General features: G+C 42.4%; 2 protein-coding genes across 2 annotated transcripts; one reads left to right on the forward strand and one right to left on the reverse strand.

The window, feature by feature from the left end:
* The first annotated feature begins 449 nt into the window (after positions 1 to 449).
* tbc1d10b (TBC1 domain family, member 10b) lies at positions 450 to 13,080 on the forward strand. Its single transcript, XM_080446049.1, has 10 exons — positions 450 to 927; positions 2,774 to 3,853; positions 4,685 to 4,796; positions 5,099 to 5,206; positions 6,925 to 7,031; positions 7,231 to 7,345; positions 7,786 to 7,851; positions 7,995 to 8,184; positions 8,276 to 8,430; positions 9,019 to 13,080. The coding sequence occupies exons 2-10, from the start codon at positions 2,793 to 2,795 to the stop codon at positions 9,952 to 9,954; spliced, it is 2,850 nt and encodes a 949-aa protein (XP_080302175.1). The 5' UTR covers positions 450 to 927; positions 2,774 to 2,792; the 3' UTR covers positions 9,955 to 13,080.
* A 2,292-nt stretch (positions 13,081 to 15,372) lies between these two features.
* On the reverse strand, positions 15,373 to 19,183 carry mylpfa (myosin light chain, phosphorylatable, fast skeletal muscle a). Its single transcript, XM_080447606.1, has 7 exons — positions 19,137 to 19,183; positions 18,383 to 18,487; positions 17,004 to 17,079; positions 16,793 to 16,897; positions 16,505 to 16,583; positions 16,365 to 16,413; positions 15,373 to 16,269 (listed from the first exon to the last, which is right to left on the reverse strand). The coding sequence occupies exons 1-7, from the start codon at positions 19,137 to 19,139 to the stop codon at positions 16,168 to 16,170; spliced, it is 519 nt and encodes a 172-aa protein (XP_080303732.1). The 5' UTR covers positions 19,140 to 19,183; the 3' UTR covers positions 15,373 to 16,167.
* Between the last annotated feature and the right edge of the window lie 1,494 nt (positions 19,184 to 20,677).

The following is a 20,677-nucleotide window of genomic DNA, read 5'->3' on the forward strand; positions in this document are numbered from 1 at the left end:
GTGCACAAACACCCTGAAATAGTTTCATGTGTAGTAGATGGAAAATATGGAACTTTACACATCATAAATCAAAATATGTCTATAGTAGGCCTACTACAGTTTTAAAAACAATTCGTTGTCGATTCAATTTGATACTTTTTTTGTTTTTACATGCAAATAAAGTTTGTTAAAAACAATAACATGTATCATTTTACATTACATTAAAAAGAAGGAGTAGGAAGATGTATAAACTTCACTCTACCCTTTCTCAACTAGTAAATATCCTACAAACATATACCATTATATCTATAATAACTACTATTCATTATTTATTTTGGGGGGTGGTCAGCCCATTTGCTTACATTGTTTGACATAGATTAGTAAAGTAAAGGGAGTCTCCAGGTCACGCACTGCACGGTGCTGCATGTGCGTGTCCGTGTCCGATGACACTGACACACGGACGCGCACGTAGTAGCTGTCAATACTTACAATAGGAAATGCAGGCGGCTAGTGTTGGATGGATGTGCCCGACGTGCCGCCGCTAGGCAACACCAACGAGGATCATTTGAACAGACAAAGTCCAGCTTATTGCTTCAACGATGACAAATATCACCAAGGACTTTTGTTGGATTCAAGGGGGAACGTTTATTGAACCCCTGTGTGTCTGAGGGTAAAGCAGACATTAAGCTAGGTAGCTAGGCTAACAATAACAGAACACTAATAGGTTAACTTTAGCGTGTGCGGCTAAAACACGCTAACCTAGCTAGCGGGCAAAGCCTGTCACTTTAGCGGCCGCGTCTTTGTAACTTCATCGCCCCTCGGCTCGTCTGTTCCTGCCCGAATCCTCTTGTGTTTTCGTGTTTTCATCTTAACCGAGGAGTTCCCCGGAGCCCGGAGCTGTGGGGGGGCTGGCGACAGAGACCCCCTGGCCGTCCAGGCGGACCGTGGGTGAGTGGACTCGGTCAGCCGAGGTGAAGCGGTGCTTGGGAGGGAGGCAGCGGGTGGGCAAGGCCGTGGTGCTGTCGGCTCGGCCAGGGCCTGTGCTGGCCGCTAGGACGAATATACCAAGGATTCGTCAATTATGTCACATATAAAAGCGTGCCATGTCTTGCGGAAGTGCTCACATTTTTTTTTACTCAAGTAAAGGTATCTAGACTACAATGCAGAAATACTCTGTTACAAGTACAAGTCTGGTATTCAGAATTGACTTGAGTAAAGTACAAAAGTATTGGCATCAAAATGTACTTAAAGTACCAGAAGTAAAATGACTCATTATGCAGAAATCTTCCATTTAATGTTAGAATGTGTAAAATCATTTGAAAATAGCATGTGATGCGTTGGGAGCTTGTCGATGTCTATTTTCAAATAGCCAAATATATAGGGCTGAAGTGGTTAATGTATGTTTTGTAATAATATTTAAAAAATCTACAAAGTAATAAGTAACTAAAGTTGTCCAATAATTGTAGTGGAGTAAAAGTATTAAATTTGGCTTTGAGATAAAATGGAGTAGAAACAAAAGTATTGGCAATTGGAAATACTCCAGTGAACTATAAAATACCTCAATTGTACTTAAGTACAGTACTTGAGTATATGTACTTAGTTACTTTCCACCACTGCTCATGGCCCTGATCCGCAGAACAGTGCATTTGCCACTGCATGGCTAATATTTCAACTGAGAAGTTAAGACACTAAATTTTAATTAAACAAGAGGCTCCTGCTGAAAAGGTTGAACCTCTAGGCTACAGCTACATACTTCCGATTGTTTGTGACGTAACTGGCTCCTCCTTGGTGTTTTCGTCCGAGTCTCACCGGAGGGTGTTAGCCATCATTAGCTGTAAACTCTTTTATGTTCTGAACCGGGAAGTTGTGCTGCTTTGGGTCAGGCCTCTTGCGACTACAAAGTGGTTGAGTTATTTTAGTTACTAGATACGAACGTTAGCCGAAACACTATGAGTCATCATGCATTAAACCATAGCTTTAGTTTGCCTGGGTCAAAATGTATTCTACTAACGCACTGTACACACACCCATTCATTTATGCAACTATATGTACTGTATGTCAACGGTAACAATTGTTACTCATCATTGTTGGACTGAACTGTGACCCTTTTTTTTGGGCTATTTGAGCACTGAAGCTTTATTATTTGAAAGGCACACGGCATAATTGGACAATTTGTCTGAATGCTTCTTTTGATATTAAATCAATGATAGATATATACTAAAATTAAGACGCGTGTGTGTACTATACTACCATCAGAAAGAATACACCAAATAAACATTGCTCACTTTTTTACCTGTATGTTATGGTATGCTGCCATGCTGCCTGGTAGTGCAGGGCTTTTGTTATATCTGGACACAGTAGCTAGTACAGGTCAACAGGCCAACGTAGGTCAAAGTTTGCTAGCCAACTAGATGGTTGGTTACATGACAAAGTGGTAGGTAGGGGGCATACCAACCACAGCATTTGGCTGCTGTCTGTGAAAGTGTTCACAGTATGACCATTCAACTGCTTGCTGTTTCAATGTTTAGAAGAGGAACATAGGCCTTTGGTTCCAGGCTTCATTGAAAATGGCAGGCACTGTTTGGTTTATATACACCCTCTGTTAGTTGTTGAAGTAAGAGTTTTTTTTATTGTCGTGAAATAATATTGCCCTCGATATTTGAATTGTTATATAGAAGATTTTGTTGAATCAAACCAGATTGAGCCTCATGTGGGGAAAATAATGAATGTCTGTCTGTTAAGTGCTGTTTCATTATAAGAAATGTTATCTCCACCTTCCTTCCTTCCTCTAAAGGAGAGATCAGAGTGGAACCATGGCTGAAATCTCTGCCCTAACCCCATCACCACCTGCACTAGGTGACCCTCATGCTGCTCCATCCATGCCTCTGCCTTCAACAGTTATCCCTGCTGCCAACAGCCCTGTCCCAGAGCCCAGCAAGGTGATGCCCATCCCCAAATCTTCCTTGTACAATAACCCAGCTTTAATCGGAACCACTGCGCCACCTCCAGCAAAGAATTCACCCCTGGTTTCCCAAAAACCCATGCATGGGCCACCTCCAACTCACTCCAACTGTTCTTCTGTCCCTGAAGAAGTTGCTGCAGAGAATCCTGCCCCGCCCTTGGTAGATGGAGCCGCTCCACAGAGTCAGGAAGGGACAGGGAAAGATACAGAGATAGAGGTGGACCCGGGTCAGGCCGGTAAACAGGAGAGCAATGATCGATGTGCTGTAGACCTCTTAAATGCTACACCAGAGGGCCCTTTTCAGCCAAATGAGGCATCGGCTCATTTGGTAGCGCAACAGGCAACACTCACCCCAGATATGAATCCTATTCCTAATCTATACCCGAATGTGCATGTCACCCACATCCCTAATCCTGCCCCAGAGGATGCTGAGTTTACAGCAGGACAACCCTCTGACCCGGCAGCCTTAGATCCTGCTCCTGCTGCCACAGACGCCACTCCAACACCACCGCCAACAACAGTAGAAGCTGAAGAAAATAGCCCCCAGTCACCACCACCACCCCAACAACAAGCCCCAAACCCTCAGCCCCAGCCTCCAACTGAGTCCCTAAAACCTGACACTCCAGTTGGAGTGAGAGAAGCAGAATTGCCCAGCACACCCTCCAGCCCCCCAGTCCCAGTCATCCATGAGCCGGCTTCTTCTTCCCTCTTCCTACCCAACCCCAATGCCAGGCCAGCCCCCGATACCATGAGCTACCTGGAGTCGGCCAGCCTGATGTCAGGGACACTGGAGTCTCTGTCCGGACTAGAGGATGGGAGCTCTATTGGTTCAGACTCTGAGATCAGCGGCATGACTGTCAGACGCACTGATAAATATGGCTTCCTTGGTGGGAATCAGTACAGTGAAGGCGGGTAGGTTTTATGATTTCATACTATTTCATACCACCACACCATACACACTCATATTGTTTAGTCACTGTGCGTTTCATTAGAGGGGTTTATACGCTTTACTTTATTATGGGAACTGAAATGTTGTATAGCCAAGAAAAATGTGTGTCCTTTTTACTTAATGTTACTTAAACTCTGCTGCGTGAGACTCGGACAACATTCGTGTGGATGATGACTTCATTCACACTGACAGATGTGGAGCCATGTGCATGAATTGTGGCCTGTCTGGCAGCGTATCTTCCTTTTAATCAGTCATCTTGCGCTCCTTGGTCTTCAGATTTACTCAGCCATCCATCTAACACCCCTTCATCATCCTCTTGCTTTCCCCAGTCCCACCTTCTGTTTTTCCCAGTCTCCCTCGGTTGCTGCCCTAAACACATTAGTCTGTCCTTTATCTCTCCTTGGTCTGAGTCAGATAATGCTGAGAGCGCTTTTGTGACTCAAAATGTACTGACTGCGTGTGCCTTTCCTAGTATCGCCCTCCTCCACCCTTCTACTCATCATCTCTGTTCTTTTTTTCTAGATTTACTCCCTAGTCTTTCTGTGACAGACTAATTGCTTTTCTGCTGTTGAATAATTAAAACATTTATAGATTTTCTGTATGTACAGATCTCTGTGTTGATGTAGGGACTTTGTTGAAGTCATTTCAGTTGATCTAAATAGGCCTATGTGTACAAGAGAGGAAAAAAAGGAACTGGCTTGCTTAAATCTTATCAGCTATGAACAACGCCCACTTTATTCCTCATAAAAATGTTACCAACTCCAGCAATAACATGTATAATAATACTATGTCAGTCTTCATTTAAGTGAAAAGGACATTCGACTTGAAGTCGCCAGACAGAGAGAGATGAAATGGCTTGACATGTTCAACAACTGGGACAAGTGGATTAAACATCGCTTCCAAAAGGTATTGGCTCCGTCTCAAACGTAATACTGTAGAAGTCATGTTTCGACTTTCCAATTAGGTGTACCGGTAAGTTAACTGTGTGTTTACACTACTCTAGAACAGAGTTTCTTGACTGCTGGGTTGAGGCATTTAAAAAGCATTTTAGGAGATTACATTTAATGGAGGACTATTGTTTCATTTATTAGTTTGGTTATTGAGTTATTGGTCAGTAGAAAAACCAGATGAAGACTACTGTGTTGGAGAAAATCAGATGAAGACTACTGTGTTGGAGAAGGTCCTATGTGTTTGCTTGTGTGTTCCAGGTGAAGTTGCGCTGTAGGAAGGGGATCCCGTCATCTCTGAGGTCCAAAGCCTGGCAGCTGCTGTCCAACAGCCAAGAGCTCCTAGATGCCAACCCTGGGAAATTTGAGGTGCTGCCTTAAACACAGATGCTCGCTAACCTATATAGAAAATAAACGTACAAAGTTTTTTTTTTCTTGACAAAACCAAGAGACTTCTGCTAAACATTCTACCATCTCTTCGGGTGTCCGCCCCCTGGTTTCCCTCCCCAAGACCAAACGGTAGGGTCAGCACAGCAGTAATAGGGACTTTTACACATAAAGAAGAGGGGTATTGGCATAATTACTGAATTTGGAGGAAGAAAAAAAGTCTACCCTCTCGTATATTCAGGCTCTCACATAGCCCCATCTGTGTCCTCCCCCTTTGCTGTAGCTCCAGGACCTGTTCACAATAGCCTTAGCATCCAGAATAGGGGGGAGACTATTTTTGACCTATTTCCGAATGTCATATAAAAATGTCTGTAGTCTTGCCAAATGTAACACGGAAAGTGTTCCAGATCAGCAGCAGATCAAGAACACTCTCCCCTGTTAAATTCAGCACAGGCTGTCAAAACCCGGTTTAAAAAGTTGTTTGACGGCGTTCTGGACGAACTCTTGGCTACCCTTACATTTTTTATAAGGCTTTCGGAAATGGGTCAAAAATAGATGTTAAGCCCAGCCCCCCAATTCTGGATGGTAATGTCAGGGTCCCCACGGTCATGAAATTCCTGGAAATATTTTGAAATACAAATTTAAAAAATCCAGTACTGGAAAAGGTTTGGAATTGATCAAAGGTCCTGGAATTTATCAAGGGTCCTGGAAAAGTATTTGGCTATGCATTGTTTTTGGCTATTGATTTTTTTTAATACAAAACATTTTCATAAACATGTATAACATTACACAAAATATGTAACATAAGTAGTTTTTCGCCGAACGGGCTGTGTAACACCCCATCCGCACTGCCAGCGATGCGACGTGATGCGAAGCGAGCGGGCGATGAAATCTCATTAAAATACATGTTTTTGAATGAGACCGCCCTGACCTACCGCGAGCGACAACGAACCGTGCAACGACGTCGTCCACCCCTCCTATTTTCGCTCACAGGGTCACTATGCCCTAATTTTGCACGAAATGTTGAATGAAATTGTACTATTTTATATTCTATGCTTTATTTTTGCTACACTGCCTATCTTTGGGCATTGTACATAGGAGTAAGAGACACATTATTGCGCTGAATGATTGTTTTATAGGCCTGGAAATTGGGCTAAATATTCTGGAAAAGTTTTGGAAAAGTTTTGGAAATTCATTGCTAAAAATGTGTGGGGACCCTGTAATGTTATGTGACTTAGTCCCGGATCTACAGTAAAGGAGAGGTGACATAAACTGCTCTCACAGTACAGAGCAGACAACATATTTGTAGAGCATCAAAGAGTGCATTTACAAATGAGGAAAGTCAAACAAGAGCATTATATGAAACTTACGGTAGGTTTGAACTTTTCACAGCTACACTGTGGAATGTAGTTGCATTGAGAACGTTCAGCGACAGTAAAGAGCACTGATCCTTTTGTCTGATGTAGACTTTGTCTTCTTCCCTTTTCTATATTTAGTTCTTACCGCGTAGTTCAAACCAAAGATTTGCAACACAAGTCACTGGCCTGAACAAGACTTACGTCTGTCCAGTGACCATGTTTGGCTCAGGTCTTGGGGAGCTTCAGTCCAAATCACTTTGAAGTCTAAATTACTACTTGGAAACATGACTTGATAAAAGATTATTGAAACTTTTAACTTTCCTTGCTTTTATTTGCCTCCAGGAACTGGAGAGGGAGCCGGGAGAGGCTAAATGGTTGGATATTATAGAGAAGGATCTACACAGACAGTTCCCCTTCCATGAAATGTTTGCTGCTCGTGGTGGACATGGGTAAATTTGAACTGCATGCACACACCTTTTGATTGTATGAGTTTACAGCGGACATCTTTTGTTGTCATCATACTTGAATGTCCATGTCATTAGATCATGACGTGGTTTGTACTTACACTGTCCATTACTGTGCATTAAGTGGTCCCGACTTCATTGACAATTACCTTGCTCAAATGTTCTTTGGTGGCTTTACCTGCAGGCAACAGGATCTCTACCGTATTCTAAAGGCCTACACTGTCTATCGGCCTGAGGAGGGATACTGCCAGGCCCAGGCTCCAGTGGCTGCTGTGTTGCTCATGCACATGCCTGCTGAGGTGAGGGGCTGACAGGGATACATACCAGGGCAGCACAATTCATTGAAAATATTTCAAAGTTGCAACACTGACTACTGTACTGCCAGAGGCTGCGTTTCTCGTCTCTTGGCACTGGCCTTGTTTCAGATTTGTTTTTGTTAGTATCAAGCAACTCTAATATGAACCGACTGTGGAGAGAGTTTATCATCACTGATCTGATGAAGTACAATTTATAATTTAGGCATTTAGCAGACGCTCTTAATCCAGAGCGATTTAGAGTAAGCAGGTAAATTACGAGGTAATACATCAAATGCATAGAAATCGTAATCTAGGATCATTGGTAAACCAAGAACCTATCATGATTAGTTAGGTGCTAATGATTAATTAGGTGCTAATGATTAGTTAGGTGCAGTAGACAGGTGTTTATGTGTGCACTGATAAGCCCTGGTTGTTTTTTGCAGCAAGCCTTCTGGTTACTAGTGCAGATCTGTGAGAAGTATCTACCAGGTTACTATAGCGCTGGTCTGGTGAGTAAATTAATACTTCCAGTCATTCTACAGTATCTCTGTCTCTTGCTCACACATAGACACACTCTCTTATTTCATGTCTCTCACTCACACACACGTTTATTTCATCTAACGAGTCCTCTTTATTGCTCTACCTATTTAAGGAAGCAATCCAGTTGGACGGAGAGATCTTTTTCTCCCTGCTGCGGCGTACCTGTCCCATGGCATACCGTCACCTAAAGAAGTTTAAGATCGACCCCATTCTCTACATGACGGAGTGGTTTATGTGTGTCTTCTCTCGCACCTTACCATGGGCCTGCGTGCTGCGCGTGTGGGACATGTTCTTCTGTGAAGGTACGAAACGGAACGCCTCCAGGAATGCATTCCCCAGGTGGTCCTCTGGGCTTTTGACCTGTGTCTAAATCGGTCTCTGTGGCTTTTCAAGGGGTGAAGATAGTCTTCCGCGTTGGCCTGGTGCTGTTGAAGCAAATGCTTGGCTCTGTGGACAAGCTTCGAGAACTGCAGGGCATGTATGAGACCATGGAGCGTCTACGCAGCATCTCACCCGACACCATCAAAGAGGACATATTGGTACAGGAGGTGGGTCTGTTTCTGGTCTTCTATCACAGTGGTTCTCAGATATTTTCATTTCAATGACCCCCAAATCGATATGTATTAGGCTGTGGACCTCCATTTGAAAATGGTTTGTGCCAGGGAAGCCCTTAAGAGAAGATGATAGATTAGATTTAGTACAGAATTCTACAACTCTATTCTGTAGGTGAAACATATGACCTGAATAGTCATTGTTACACCACCAAATGTTCAATAATAGTTATTCATCTGCGAAGTGTTGTGCGGTAGTAGATTGGCTATTTTAGCTTTTCTTTGGTACAAATTAGGACTTAAATGGTTCAACTGTTCCACATTTTGCTGGGGACCCTCTGGAACCCCCTCAAGGACTCCATCGAGGTCCCCAGATGTCCCTAGTGCCCACCTATTCTGTTACCCCTCAGATCGCCCTTTTAGAACCAATGCTTTATCGCACACCCACACGAACACATCTCCTGTAACAACTTCTGCTGTTACTCACTGACACGTGTTATGTGTCATCTTTGGCTGCTGTGTCTAAAAGCTTTGTTTACTTCCCCTTGTCTGTCTCCTCCTTCCTTCTATCTGGCGGCTGTCTAGATCATTGTTCTCCCAGTGACGGAGGCTCTGATCGAACGGGAGTGTAGTATCCAGGTGAGGAAGTGGAGGGAGTCCAGAGGGGAACTAACTCACCAGCCTAGCCGCCGACTCCATGGGACGCGGGCCTTACACGAGCACAAACGTCGAGCTGCTGCCATCAGTTCTGGAGGCAGCTTCTCTTTCCTAAGCAGTTCAATCCCTCCACCAGGGCCCCTCAGGGCCTCCTCCAGCCTGCTCTCTCTCCCCGGCTTCCGCAGGTCCAAGACTCCATTCCGATCCCAAATCAAGAAAGGCTCTTTCTCAGGGCCGTCGGGAATGGCAGGCCTGCCCCCTCAGTCACCCCCCTCCGCTAGCCTAAACCAAGCACAAAGCGCTAAACCGCCCATGTCTGGGGCAGCTCCCAGGGCACCAGCACCCCAAGTTCAAAGCCCCCTTGTTGGATCTGAGGCCGGCGCCTCACCTGGACCTGCTCGGGTGTCAGAAGCCACCGCAATACAGGCTCAGCCTGGTGCTCCAGCCCCCAACCACAACCCCCCACCCAACACCTTATTACCCTCCCCTAAGATCGTCTCTGAGCAATTTACAACCACCATCCCCTCTCCCACAGCCAACAATTCCCCTCTGCCCCCAGCCAACAATGCCCCTCTGCCCCCCTGCCCCGATGGGGTAAAGGAAGTGGCCACGGCAGGAGGAGAGGAAGAAGGGAAGAAGAAGAAAAAGAGCAAAGAGGACAAGAAGAAGGAGAGGGAAGACGAGAAGCAGAAACTGAAGGACAAGAAGGAAAAGGAGAAGGCAGAGAAGGAGAGGCTCAGGAAGGACAGGGAGAGGATTGAGAAGGACAAGAAAAAAGAGAAAGGTGGGAAGAAAAAGGACAAAGGGGGTGGCGAGGAGGCGGGGGAGAAAAATGGAGCCGCTGCAGCCAGAGATGTGGTCTAGTTTCCCCATCACACCATCGCGGCAGAATGAAAGAACCCCCAGAAGTAGAAAGAATAATACAATAAAAGAAAAATTAAAAGAGAAGAACAGGGGTTGGGAATGACTTCTTGTATAGTGCATCTCGTTAAAGACTTTATGTAGTCCAAGGATTATAATGGAGACAACTGGAATATGGTTTTAATAGTACCTGAGAGAGGGCAGGGGGCCGTTTCCCCCTTCACCCCATGCTTTCATTGTTTTAATACGATGGGACAAGTTTCCTTTTCCTCACAACTGGAACATGGACTTAGGCTCTGAATATTTTAAGCTGATCAGTCTTTATCTCATTTTGTTTAGTTTTTATTATTTAAAACGTTTTTTAAGTTTGCGAAATTTTTTTATATATTTTAAATCAGTTTGAAGGCAGAGGATAGATAACATTAAATGAAGGAAACTGTTGGACTGACAGGTTGTAGTTTTGGTGCCATAGATGAATGGCCATAGATGTAAATAGAAAATCTACCTATATAGGATCCTCTTGGCACCCCTGCTGTTATTGGCCTATTGTTTCTTATCCATGGGCCAGGTTGTTAGTAATGCCTGAAAGAAGAAGGAAAACTCAAATAAGATACAAATAAAACCTTTGAGAATTGTCTCAGAGGCTGACAGACGCTGAAAGACAGTGATGTTAGTAACGTTGTCGCTGGACGTGAGGTGGATATATTTATTGTAATGTTAAATGTTGTGAGTGTGCGTGCCTTAGTAGTGTAGTGAAATGTGTTACTGTACTATGTGGCCTCCCCGCTATTTCCTCTGCCCCCCACACACCCTGTACTTTCATCTGTGTACTGTCTATAGAAATATAGGATTAAATGGGTGTAAAAGGACACTGGGACAGGCAGAAGGAAAGAGGGAGAGAATAGGAGGGAGGATTACAACCACAACTAGACACTTTGCAATGGTGGCTGCAAGCTGGTTGTCTGTTGTTCTGTACACGTGTATCTAGTCCCTGACAAAACAACATATACGGAGAGTTTTAAAGTCACCTGTTTGTGTGGTTTTTAAGCCTCACTCTAATTTTCTTGTCTCAAGTAAACTTACATTGAAAGATAGCAACATAATTGCTAGTGACAAATAGTGTTGGCTTGCTATACTATTGGCAGTGACTGTGAATAGGTCCTGCAGACCAAATGTCCAACTGTCAAATTAGTATACATTTTGCTTTTTATGAACAAAATAATATAGATGTTATTCAGCCAAATGTTCATATGAGGGAGGTGGGATTTCCGTTCCTAAACTCCCATTAGAATGTGAAGTACATTTTATGAGAAGAATGAAGGATTATGTTTGCACTGCCCTGTTGCAAAGCACCACTGCTCTCAACCACTCCTAACTGGTAGTTATGTAGTACTAGTTAAGTCTAGAGTGTCATCAGGCCAGTTTCAAACTTGGAACCTGTGCCTTTAGGACCTATACTGTAGGAAGCCACTTGACTGGGTGCGCCAGGTGTGCCAATGTAGCATTAACCTGAACCTGACCTTTTGGGCTCTGATGTATTTATGTACAAAGTGGTTAATTTAATCAAATATTATATATTGAATTATTATTATTTTGGAGCTGACTATTTTTCTATGTGAGTTATAGACTCCTGGTTGACTGGAATGATGGCTGACTATGCACTGTATAGTCCAAGGAGGATTAAGTATTGTTGGGTTTTTAATTTTTAGAGAAAGGCTATTTCTTTCTCTTAACTTTTATTCTGTTGCACGCAATCTTTACACAACTCAATGCATGTCATTGCATATTTGAAGTTTACCGTCTTGGATTTGTCATTTGGTCGATATAGGCTCAAGTCTCCACTCAAGTGCAGTATTAAGCCCATTAGAGAGGAGGGGGCGGGGATTGGGCTTCCAGCCGAACAAAGATAGGAGTGTTTGACTTTACAAAAACCTTGGAGTTAAAGGTCTTAACTGTACTGTATAGTTGTACTAAGAAGTGATTTTATTTGTTCTTTTTTTTTTATGAGCTCCGAATAGGTCTGTAATTTGGAAAGTCTGACATCTTGTCTGTTTTACTGAATTATAGTGATCATCATGATTTATTGATTAACTCCCTGACATATTCTCACTCAGTGTTCTATACTGTAACACATGTATGTGTACAGTAACTGCCACTGTACCCCATCAGTGTTTGATGGCTTGTGCCAGACAGTTGGTTTGTATACAGTACTACCAGTTTGACAGTTGGAAAACATGCCTACCCCTTAACAGCCAATCTCTGTACTGTTTTTTTCTTCTTCCAGGATTAGAGGGACTTTTGCATAAAAGTAGCCAACATGTCCTCTATGTTCACTGTTTTCTCTTGCTTAGTTCAGGTCTTGACATTTTCTCTTTTACAATTTAATCAGCCACACCACCATTCTCCCTTAACAGCCTTGATGTTTTCAATCCAGTAGAATCTCTAGATGCAGAGTATTGTAGTTAGTTAGGCTAACCTGAACACATCTATGCAAACTTAACTCCCAACACGACTGTTCTTAGTGTGTATCGGTGGTGGCTGAAGCACTGATCTAGTCACTGATGTCATTGCGGCTCGCAATGTTAATCAAGATTGCTGCCCTAGAAGTAGAAAAACTAATTCTATTTTCCCTGTGCACGCTTCAGTCCAAGGATTATAATACTAGTATGAGCAATATGTCTTCGCAGTTCCTGTCTATAATCGATCATGTGTCTCCTCTGCGCTTCAAGAGGTCGATGTCATGATGATCAAATTAATCTCTTACTAGTTTGTGATTTCGTAATTTGGAATCAGTGCTTAGCTCTGCAATACTGAGGATCAATCAACAAATACTCTTCCAACAGGTCCTTAGTGCATTTCTGCTGAAATTGTTGCGATTCATTACCTTAATTGGGAATGACCCACTGATGCAATTATTTAAAAGCTTTTCATTAGTATTTGTTATTTGTTCTCTCTCTCTGCTGTTTGTCTTGTGTGTGTGTTTTTTCTTTAAGTTTACATTAAACTATCTTTGGCGAGAAGTGAAATAAAATCATAGCTAATTGAATTCATTCCTTAACTACAGAAGATCTACACATGATGTATTTAATTAATGACATTTGTGATGAGTAATAAACAATAATATATTAATCCGGCTGTAGTCAATTTTCTTATTTAAATTGCTTTCATGTGGTGTCCTGTGGTGAAAGTCACCTTCATGTGCCCATTCATTTTACGTCTCTTTCTGCAGTACTTTATAAAGCAGAAATGCCCTAAAGTGTTTGTTTTAAAAAATAAACATGTGCATTTGAATTTAACAATGTAATTTTGTACTCCACAATGATAATACGTGTGTGATTTTAATAGCTACTGTATGTTAAGGCTACAGGATACAGAGATAGGGCCTACTGTTCTGATATATCACATTGAGAACACACAGACCCTGGTATTAAAGGATGACTTCAACCATTTTCAACCCATCTTCATATAATAGGTCCTCACTAATGCTCATGGTACTATATGGGCTATGGGCAGTTCAGAAACCTGCCTGCCAGTGACATCATCAATGGGGAATCCAAGCTAATAGAAACTGCAGGCTTTCTATTTCTGGAAAGTTGGCATGCTATAATAGAAGCCATTGTTCTGGCGTTAATACAATTTAAAAAAAAGATGATGTCACTGTTAGACGGTGAGACACAGACTGAGTAGAAAAAATTGGTACAATTTTTATCATGAGCATTAGTGAGGACCAATTATATGAAGATAGGTTGAAAATGGGTGAAGTCGTTCTATATTAAAACAAGCCTCGAGGCCCACTGTAATTGTAAGTGTTTTTCTGGTAGCCATGATGATTACATTTGAAACACACAATTATCTACTCTAGAATAGGCGTAGCAATAAGATTTCTATTCACTGGAACACGTGGCAAAAATGAGAAACACTAAATAGAAAAGGTGTCCACTGGCACTGACCAGAGAGGACGTTTGCCTGACATGGGGTTATTTTTAACTATGCATGGGGTGTGGTTTGATGTCGACTGTAAGTGGAGAGCCACGAGGTGGCGCTGTCTGTCTACTCGTCTGTCTGTCTGTCTGCCTGTCATATCGTTCTAGACTTGGAGGGAGACCAGCGCCATGCCCTCGCCATGCGGATGTGAACAGCAGTGGTGTAAAGTAACAAAGTACATTTACTCAAGTGCTGTACTTTAGTACAATTTTGAGGATTTTTTTACTCTACTGGAGTATTTCCAATTTTCAGTACTTTTACTTCTACTCCACTACATCTCAGAGGCAAATATTTTATACTTTTACTCCACTACAATGTTTTGAAAACTTTAGTTACTGGTTACTTTGTAGATTGGTAATTATTTCAAAACATACCCACTTCAGCCCATACATTTCAGCCATTTGAAAATAGCCGATCTACAAGCTCACAATGCGTGGCGATGCCACGCATTGTGAGCTTGTAGATCTGCAATTGTCAAACATATTTTTATACATTCATTTGAAAACTTGGGAAATGGAACATTCTGCATAATGAGTACTTTCTACTTTTGGTACTTTAAGTAAATTTTGATACCAATACTTCTGTACTTTTACTCAAGTAAATTTTTAATTCCAGACATTTACTTGTAACAGAGTATTTCTACATTTCAGTATTGATACTTTTACTTAAGTAAAACATTTGAGTACTTTTTCCATCACTGGTGAACAGCCTCCCTAGATATAGCTCTATGGATCTAAGAACTGAACCAGACAGCATACCTTGCAGCATTTTTATTTTTAAAGATTGAGTTAAACTAGCTACAAGTTGCTGCGCGGTTTTCCCCATAAGGTCTGTGTATATCCTACAAAGAACCTGTTGGACCCTCATTTTACAATTAATGGGGTTGGCTTTGACATTTTACATTTTTGTGACATAGCAGGAGAACAAATTTAACCTCTTGTTTGAGCCAAATCTGGGTTGAACGTGATTAGTGGAGCTCTCTCTGGTGTTGTGACATGGGTGTCTTTGTGGTGTAGCGTATCTTGTAGACCAGGCCCATTGCAAGTTGCTGTACTCTGTCCTCTACCCTGAGCCATTGCAAAATGAGCAGGGGTTAGATGAGTTCTAGATGTGAGGCCAAGCAGTTGCCTGACCAGTTTGTTTTTGGGATGTCTGGAGCCTTGTTTTTAAGGCCTTTGTGGTGTTATGGTACCATGAGGCGCATGCATAGTCGAAGTGACTTTGGATGAGAGCTCCTGTTAAGAGTCCTCAATGTATTCTTACTGACCAGTGAGGAGCATAATATTAGGAAAGTCTATAACTAGATGCATTTGACCGTTTCAACTAGGTATGTATAGGGTTTATCATCCATCATCATCTATTCATGTATCATCTATTTATTTTTCACAACATTGTGTTGTCTACTTTTTCCAACAGAGCCACTGAACAGAGACACTATTGTACAAAAAGAGGTTTTATTCACAGTTTGTCCCTTTTTATTCATTACAGAGGAAGGTGAGGAAAGAGTCCAGTCACAATGCAATGGAAACAGCTTATGGAAGAAGGTGATTAGAATTGTGCAGGAAAGAGAGGGGGGAAAGAACTCGAAGAATGTATGTTTTCTTTCGGCTCTTTCTCTCCTCTCATTCACAGTGTTGTTTTTTCACTTTTGGAGAAAAAAGTGGTCATCACTTTAAGGAGACAACTTTTCCCCTAACCTTCTAGAAAAAGGCCCTCCTTCTTCTCACCTGTTCTGTTCTACCTAAGAGGACATCTTCAAAATTTCGAATGAGGTCCCCTGGTTGGTGTGCAGTGTGCACCCATCCTCATACATGGACTAAACCGTGCTGCTGTGTGCAGATCTCTCCTTTGAAACAAAGGGAGTTGAGTGGGACATAATTCACTCACACAAACACCTCAGAAATGATCTGTGGTAAGGTAGATAGAGATGTGGAGGTGAGAAGACAGAGATCTTAAGGAAAGAGAAGGTGGATGAGAAAAGGGTTGGATGGAAAGGATTTTTAGATATCATTTTATTGAAAATAATCACATTTCCCCATAAGCAAACAAAGACATCCCACGCGCACCTGCATTCTCATGTTAGCGTCTCGGTAACGGAGAGTCTTTGAGCATGAGTTGACAGGACACATGACAGGTAAACAGGGAGGAGGAGATATAAAGAAAGGACAAGGGAGGGCAGCAGAATAGCAAGGGATGCTGTTTTTTTTTTGCGGTTCACTTCTAGAATTCTCTTTACTCCTCCTTCTCCTCTCCGTGTGTGATGACATAGCAGATGTTCTTGTAGTCTACATTGCCAGCAACATCTGGGGGGAAGGCGGCCCAAAGGTTCTTCATCTGAAAGGAGCAAATGATGAGTTAGTGAGTCACCGTGGCAGCAGAACATGATACCACTGAGATATAAATAAACAGGCCGACGGCGTTAATGTTACCTCCTCTGGGGAGAACCTGTCGCACTGGGTGGTCAGGAGCTCCTCCAGGCTGGAAAAGGCGAGGATATACAGTGAGTATTTGATTTTGTACTGTGTGATACAAATGCTATAATCATAGACGTTGTAAAGGGAATGCTCACAATTCCTTCTTGATAGTTCCAACGGCCTCGGGGTCGAGGATCTTGAAGGCGCTAACGATAACGTCCTCGGGATCAGCACCTGGGGAGGACACACAAAGTGGCTTCAAGTTACACCACAGTAGATGTAAAACACACGTAAAAAGCAAACACAGCCAAGTTTGTACAAAAAAAATAGAACATATTCTTAACTGCACAGTTACACTAATGTAGTCATGCCATAGATTGTGATGAGTAACATAACAATGGAAACATCATTGTCTTGGCAGTGGAACAAATTGAATTGCCTACCCTTCAGCTTCTCGCCGAACATGGAGAGGAAGACGGTGAAGTTGATGGGGCCGGGGGCCTCCTTGATCATGGCCTCAAGCTCCTCATTCTTCACGTTCAACTGGCCTGATGTCACACAGTGGATAAGATTAGTGAGTACCTTCATACGCACATTATGCATACACAGTACACACATGCATATACCGCTGAATTATGCAGGTTCACCACTCACCCATTGAGGCCAGGACGTCCCTCAAATCATCTTTGCTGATGATGCCGTCTCTGTTCTGGTCAATGATTGTGAAAGCCTGACAGGGAAGACAAACGACATGATTATTTCACGGTACAATGTCAAAACTGTTTCCCACTTGTCATCACTATTGAGAAATATGGTGGAAGAAGCAGACATCTACGGTCATAGATCATGCTCTCTGTATGGAAAGCATGTGACCTCTGCGCATTTTAGGTTCTCCTCTGTCAACAGAATATCCATCAAAGTGTCAAGTGGAGAGTATTTACGATGCAATCCTACAGTATGTAAACCCTGTCAGGGGATAGTCTAAAAGAAAAGGGGAACTTAAGGTGAGCCTTATTTTTTGTTAATGTTAATTTAGGAAGGTATCATTTTGGCACAGCTGTCTCCCTGTCCCCTTAATGGCCTGGTTAAGCTGCAGCTCTTACGCAGATGAAACTTGAACTTGAACTCTGTCACCACCCTTTCTCCTAACTAACACTCTCTCGTTCACACACACGCGCACATACTGACTCACGTGCACGCACACGTTGCGTGCACACACCCTCCATGCTCTCACAGACACAAACACATCCCGCTTACTGTCATCTTTCCATCTGTGCAAAGTGCTAAGACCATCCCAATATTCATGTCAGGCATTCCCTTAGTGGCTTTTAAGATGTCGTATCGCTTATCACACAAGGAATGCTCTGGTCTATTTGGAGCCCCTATCCCTTAACAACGAATTGAAATAACAGACACCATCATAATCCAATCTCTTGACAGCCCCTCCTTATAAATCCTGCATGGCCTCAGCACTCTCCACCATACACAAAGCTACAAATATTCTTCCTCTTGTCTTTTAATAAAATGTTCCCTTCTATTTCTCTGTTTTGCTTGTACTCTTGTCTTGTTCAAACACAGAAGTAGCAACCTCTAGTCTTTGATTCTTCTTAATGAGCACATCAGTAAGTGCTTGATTATTTGCTCAACATTCAAGAAACAAATACCTGCAACGGGCAGAGGATAACTTGTGTTGGAAGCCATCAGCTGTTTAAAAAACTACAAAGAACTAAAACAAATGTCCTTCCTCTCCCTCCCCGCCCTCTGTTTGCTCCCGACCTAGCATCATCCAGTTGTCGCGCTTGTCACCATCAGCAGGATAACTTAAGAAGATGGCTGAGTGACAGCTGGAGGGGGTTTCAAAGGAAGGCCTCAGAGGGTGACAGACATTTCGCACGTTTGTGAAATTGGTAGAAGGTAAACAGGGGATCAAGCAGGGTGGCAGCTGCTGTAAAAATAATCTACCCCAAACTCTATTTTGGTTATAAACCTCGAGAAAATCAAGGAGTGTTTTCTGTGAGATCAGACATCCTCACCTCCTTGTACTCCTGAATCTGGCTCTGCTCAAACATGGAGAACACATTGGAAGAACCAGCTGCTTCTCCGCCTGCTGCTGCCCTCCTCTTAGCCTTCTTGGGTGCCTGGAGGACAAAACACATGAATCAAGCATCACATTTAGTGACCCTGGTTAACACCCAGGGTGCCACTAGCGGATATCACACCTCTAGCTGATTTCTAACCCTGGTGTTAAACTGATCATGCTGTGCTTTACAGTAGATAACTGATCTAGTACATATGACAAGTTCAGATAGTCCTCAGTTAGTACTACAATCTGACATTTGAATCTGACATTTGACATCTAAAGTAGCATGAAATAAGCATTTCTTAAGTGAGCTTAGGAAATGTGTTAAATACATTTAAAAAAAGAGAGAAAAAAAAGAACAGACTTCTGGTTGTGTGTTTCTACACAATAGCTAATCCTATATAGTGTAATACACATAAATGTCTACCAACATAGAGGCTTATTTCAATAATGATACTAATAACACATGCATCCTGATAACAGTATGTCCATGAACAGCAGTGGGCCTCATATCCAATGAGGAAAAGACATGTCCAAAAGATTCTTGATCATTTAGAAGACATAGCAAAAGGTCCCGAAGTTGTAATTAAATTGCCCAAACGTATCAAAAAAAGTTCAGTTAATCCAAAAGGGTTGGTTTGATAAATTCTCCTCGGTTGAGATTTCCATCAGCAGCGTACAGTGATGTGGGACCCGTGGTTACTCACCATCTTTAGACGATAAGTGTGGAGGTTAGATGTTCAGGAGAAAGAGAAGACTGAAGCCGCGGTTGTACTCCGTTCCCGGGGGGCTTATATACCTCTTTGCTGGCCAATCTAACTTTAGACCCAGCTTCAAGTTTGGATTGGGATAACAGACAGAAAGAGAGAGAGAGCAAGAGAGGCGGAGTGAGAGAGTAAGAGAGCAGTGAAGGATGATTTGGTGGCCAAAGAGAGGGAGATAGTATGGGGTTCCGAGATATCACCTTACAGGAGATCAGAAATAGACCCAGGAGTCTTGGAATTAAGTAAACCTGATAGCTCAGGGACAGTGCCATATATTTGGAGTCCCACGTGGACTAATATGGACATTGAGGACATAGAAGCTTGTGGGACCGGAGGACACCGTTTCTCCCGCCCTCCTTAATTCGGTCCATCGGCAGCAGTCAACAGGGAGACACATCAACCACTCGCTGACTTTATTTTTGGTTTGTGATGCCCATTGCGATATTACAGACCGAGATGCAAGCATTCTATAGCTCAGCAGCTGATATAGGGTTTACCCTGTATTCAGAACACTTTTCCTAAGTACATTTTCTTATGTTGAGTGACGGGCTGTGATGTAACGTTTTACTCCATAAGTGATGATTAACACTACCTTGCAGGAATACCATATAATTATGTAAATAGATGTAGGAGTATCAGGCCCATTCCTAAATCTAATCATCAGTGCAATTCATCCCGGCGACATGGGTGAACATGAAAATAGATCTTGATACAAAGACTGACAACTTTGAGTTGTGTTTGTATAAGAAACACCTAATTATTTCTTCAGTGTAATTCATGGATTTGAAACAAACACAACAAAAGAATGCTAAGTCCTGTTGTAAACCCTTAACTGATTAATGATTGTAGAAGGTCTGTAATCAAGTAATTATATCAATGTAGTCTTACAGCCTCCTGCCTCTGAGTTTATGTTTAGGAGGTGTTTTTATATTTTATTAAAAAAAATGTATATACAGTATAAAGGTTTTACTTAGAATGGTCCCCGAAAGACATACCTAATCTCTTATTGTTATGCATATGCTTTCTAATAAGGGAACTTGGCTGTGAAGACCTATTGGCAATTGTAAATAAATACCGGCACTTATGTTAGATCCTACCTGTGAGTGAAAATCAATAGGAGTGGCATATGGATACCTGTTTATGTTTTGTTCATATGTCACATCCTCCGATGAGGTTTCATTATTAGTAATGACGGCAGTGCTTAGATTAACAACACCATCTCAAACATCTTCAAGCTCCGTTAGTCTCTGGCTTTGGTCCTTAGTTCCCATGACTAGGAAGGTTCCTCTTTAGCAAAGGCCCCAGTCATGGACACATTTCCACCTCTCCTCACGCTCAGACTGTACGTACCCTTCCTGTGCACCCCCTTTCCATGTCCCCTTCAAATAAGGGGATTACTTGACTGGCTGATGGCAGCAGACATTCTAAAGAGAGTATAAAAGGGACAGCTGAGGGTGACCAAAATAGCAAAATAAAATTGACAG

Source organism: Gymnoscopelus braueri (assembly GCF_963280865.1).
Source record: "Gymnoscopelus braueri genome assembly, chromosome: 13".
Lineage (NCBI taxonomy): Eukaryota > Metazoa > Chordata > Actinopteri > Myctophiformes > Myctophidae > Gymnoscopelus > Gymnoscopelus braueri.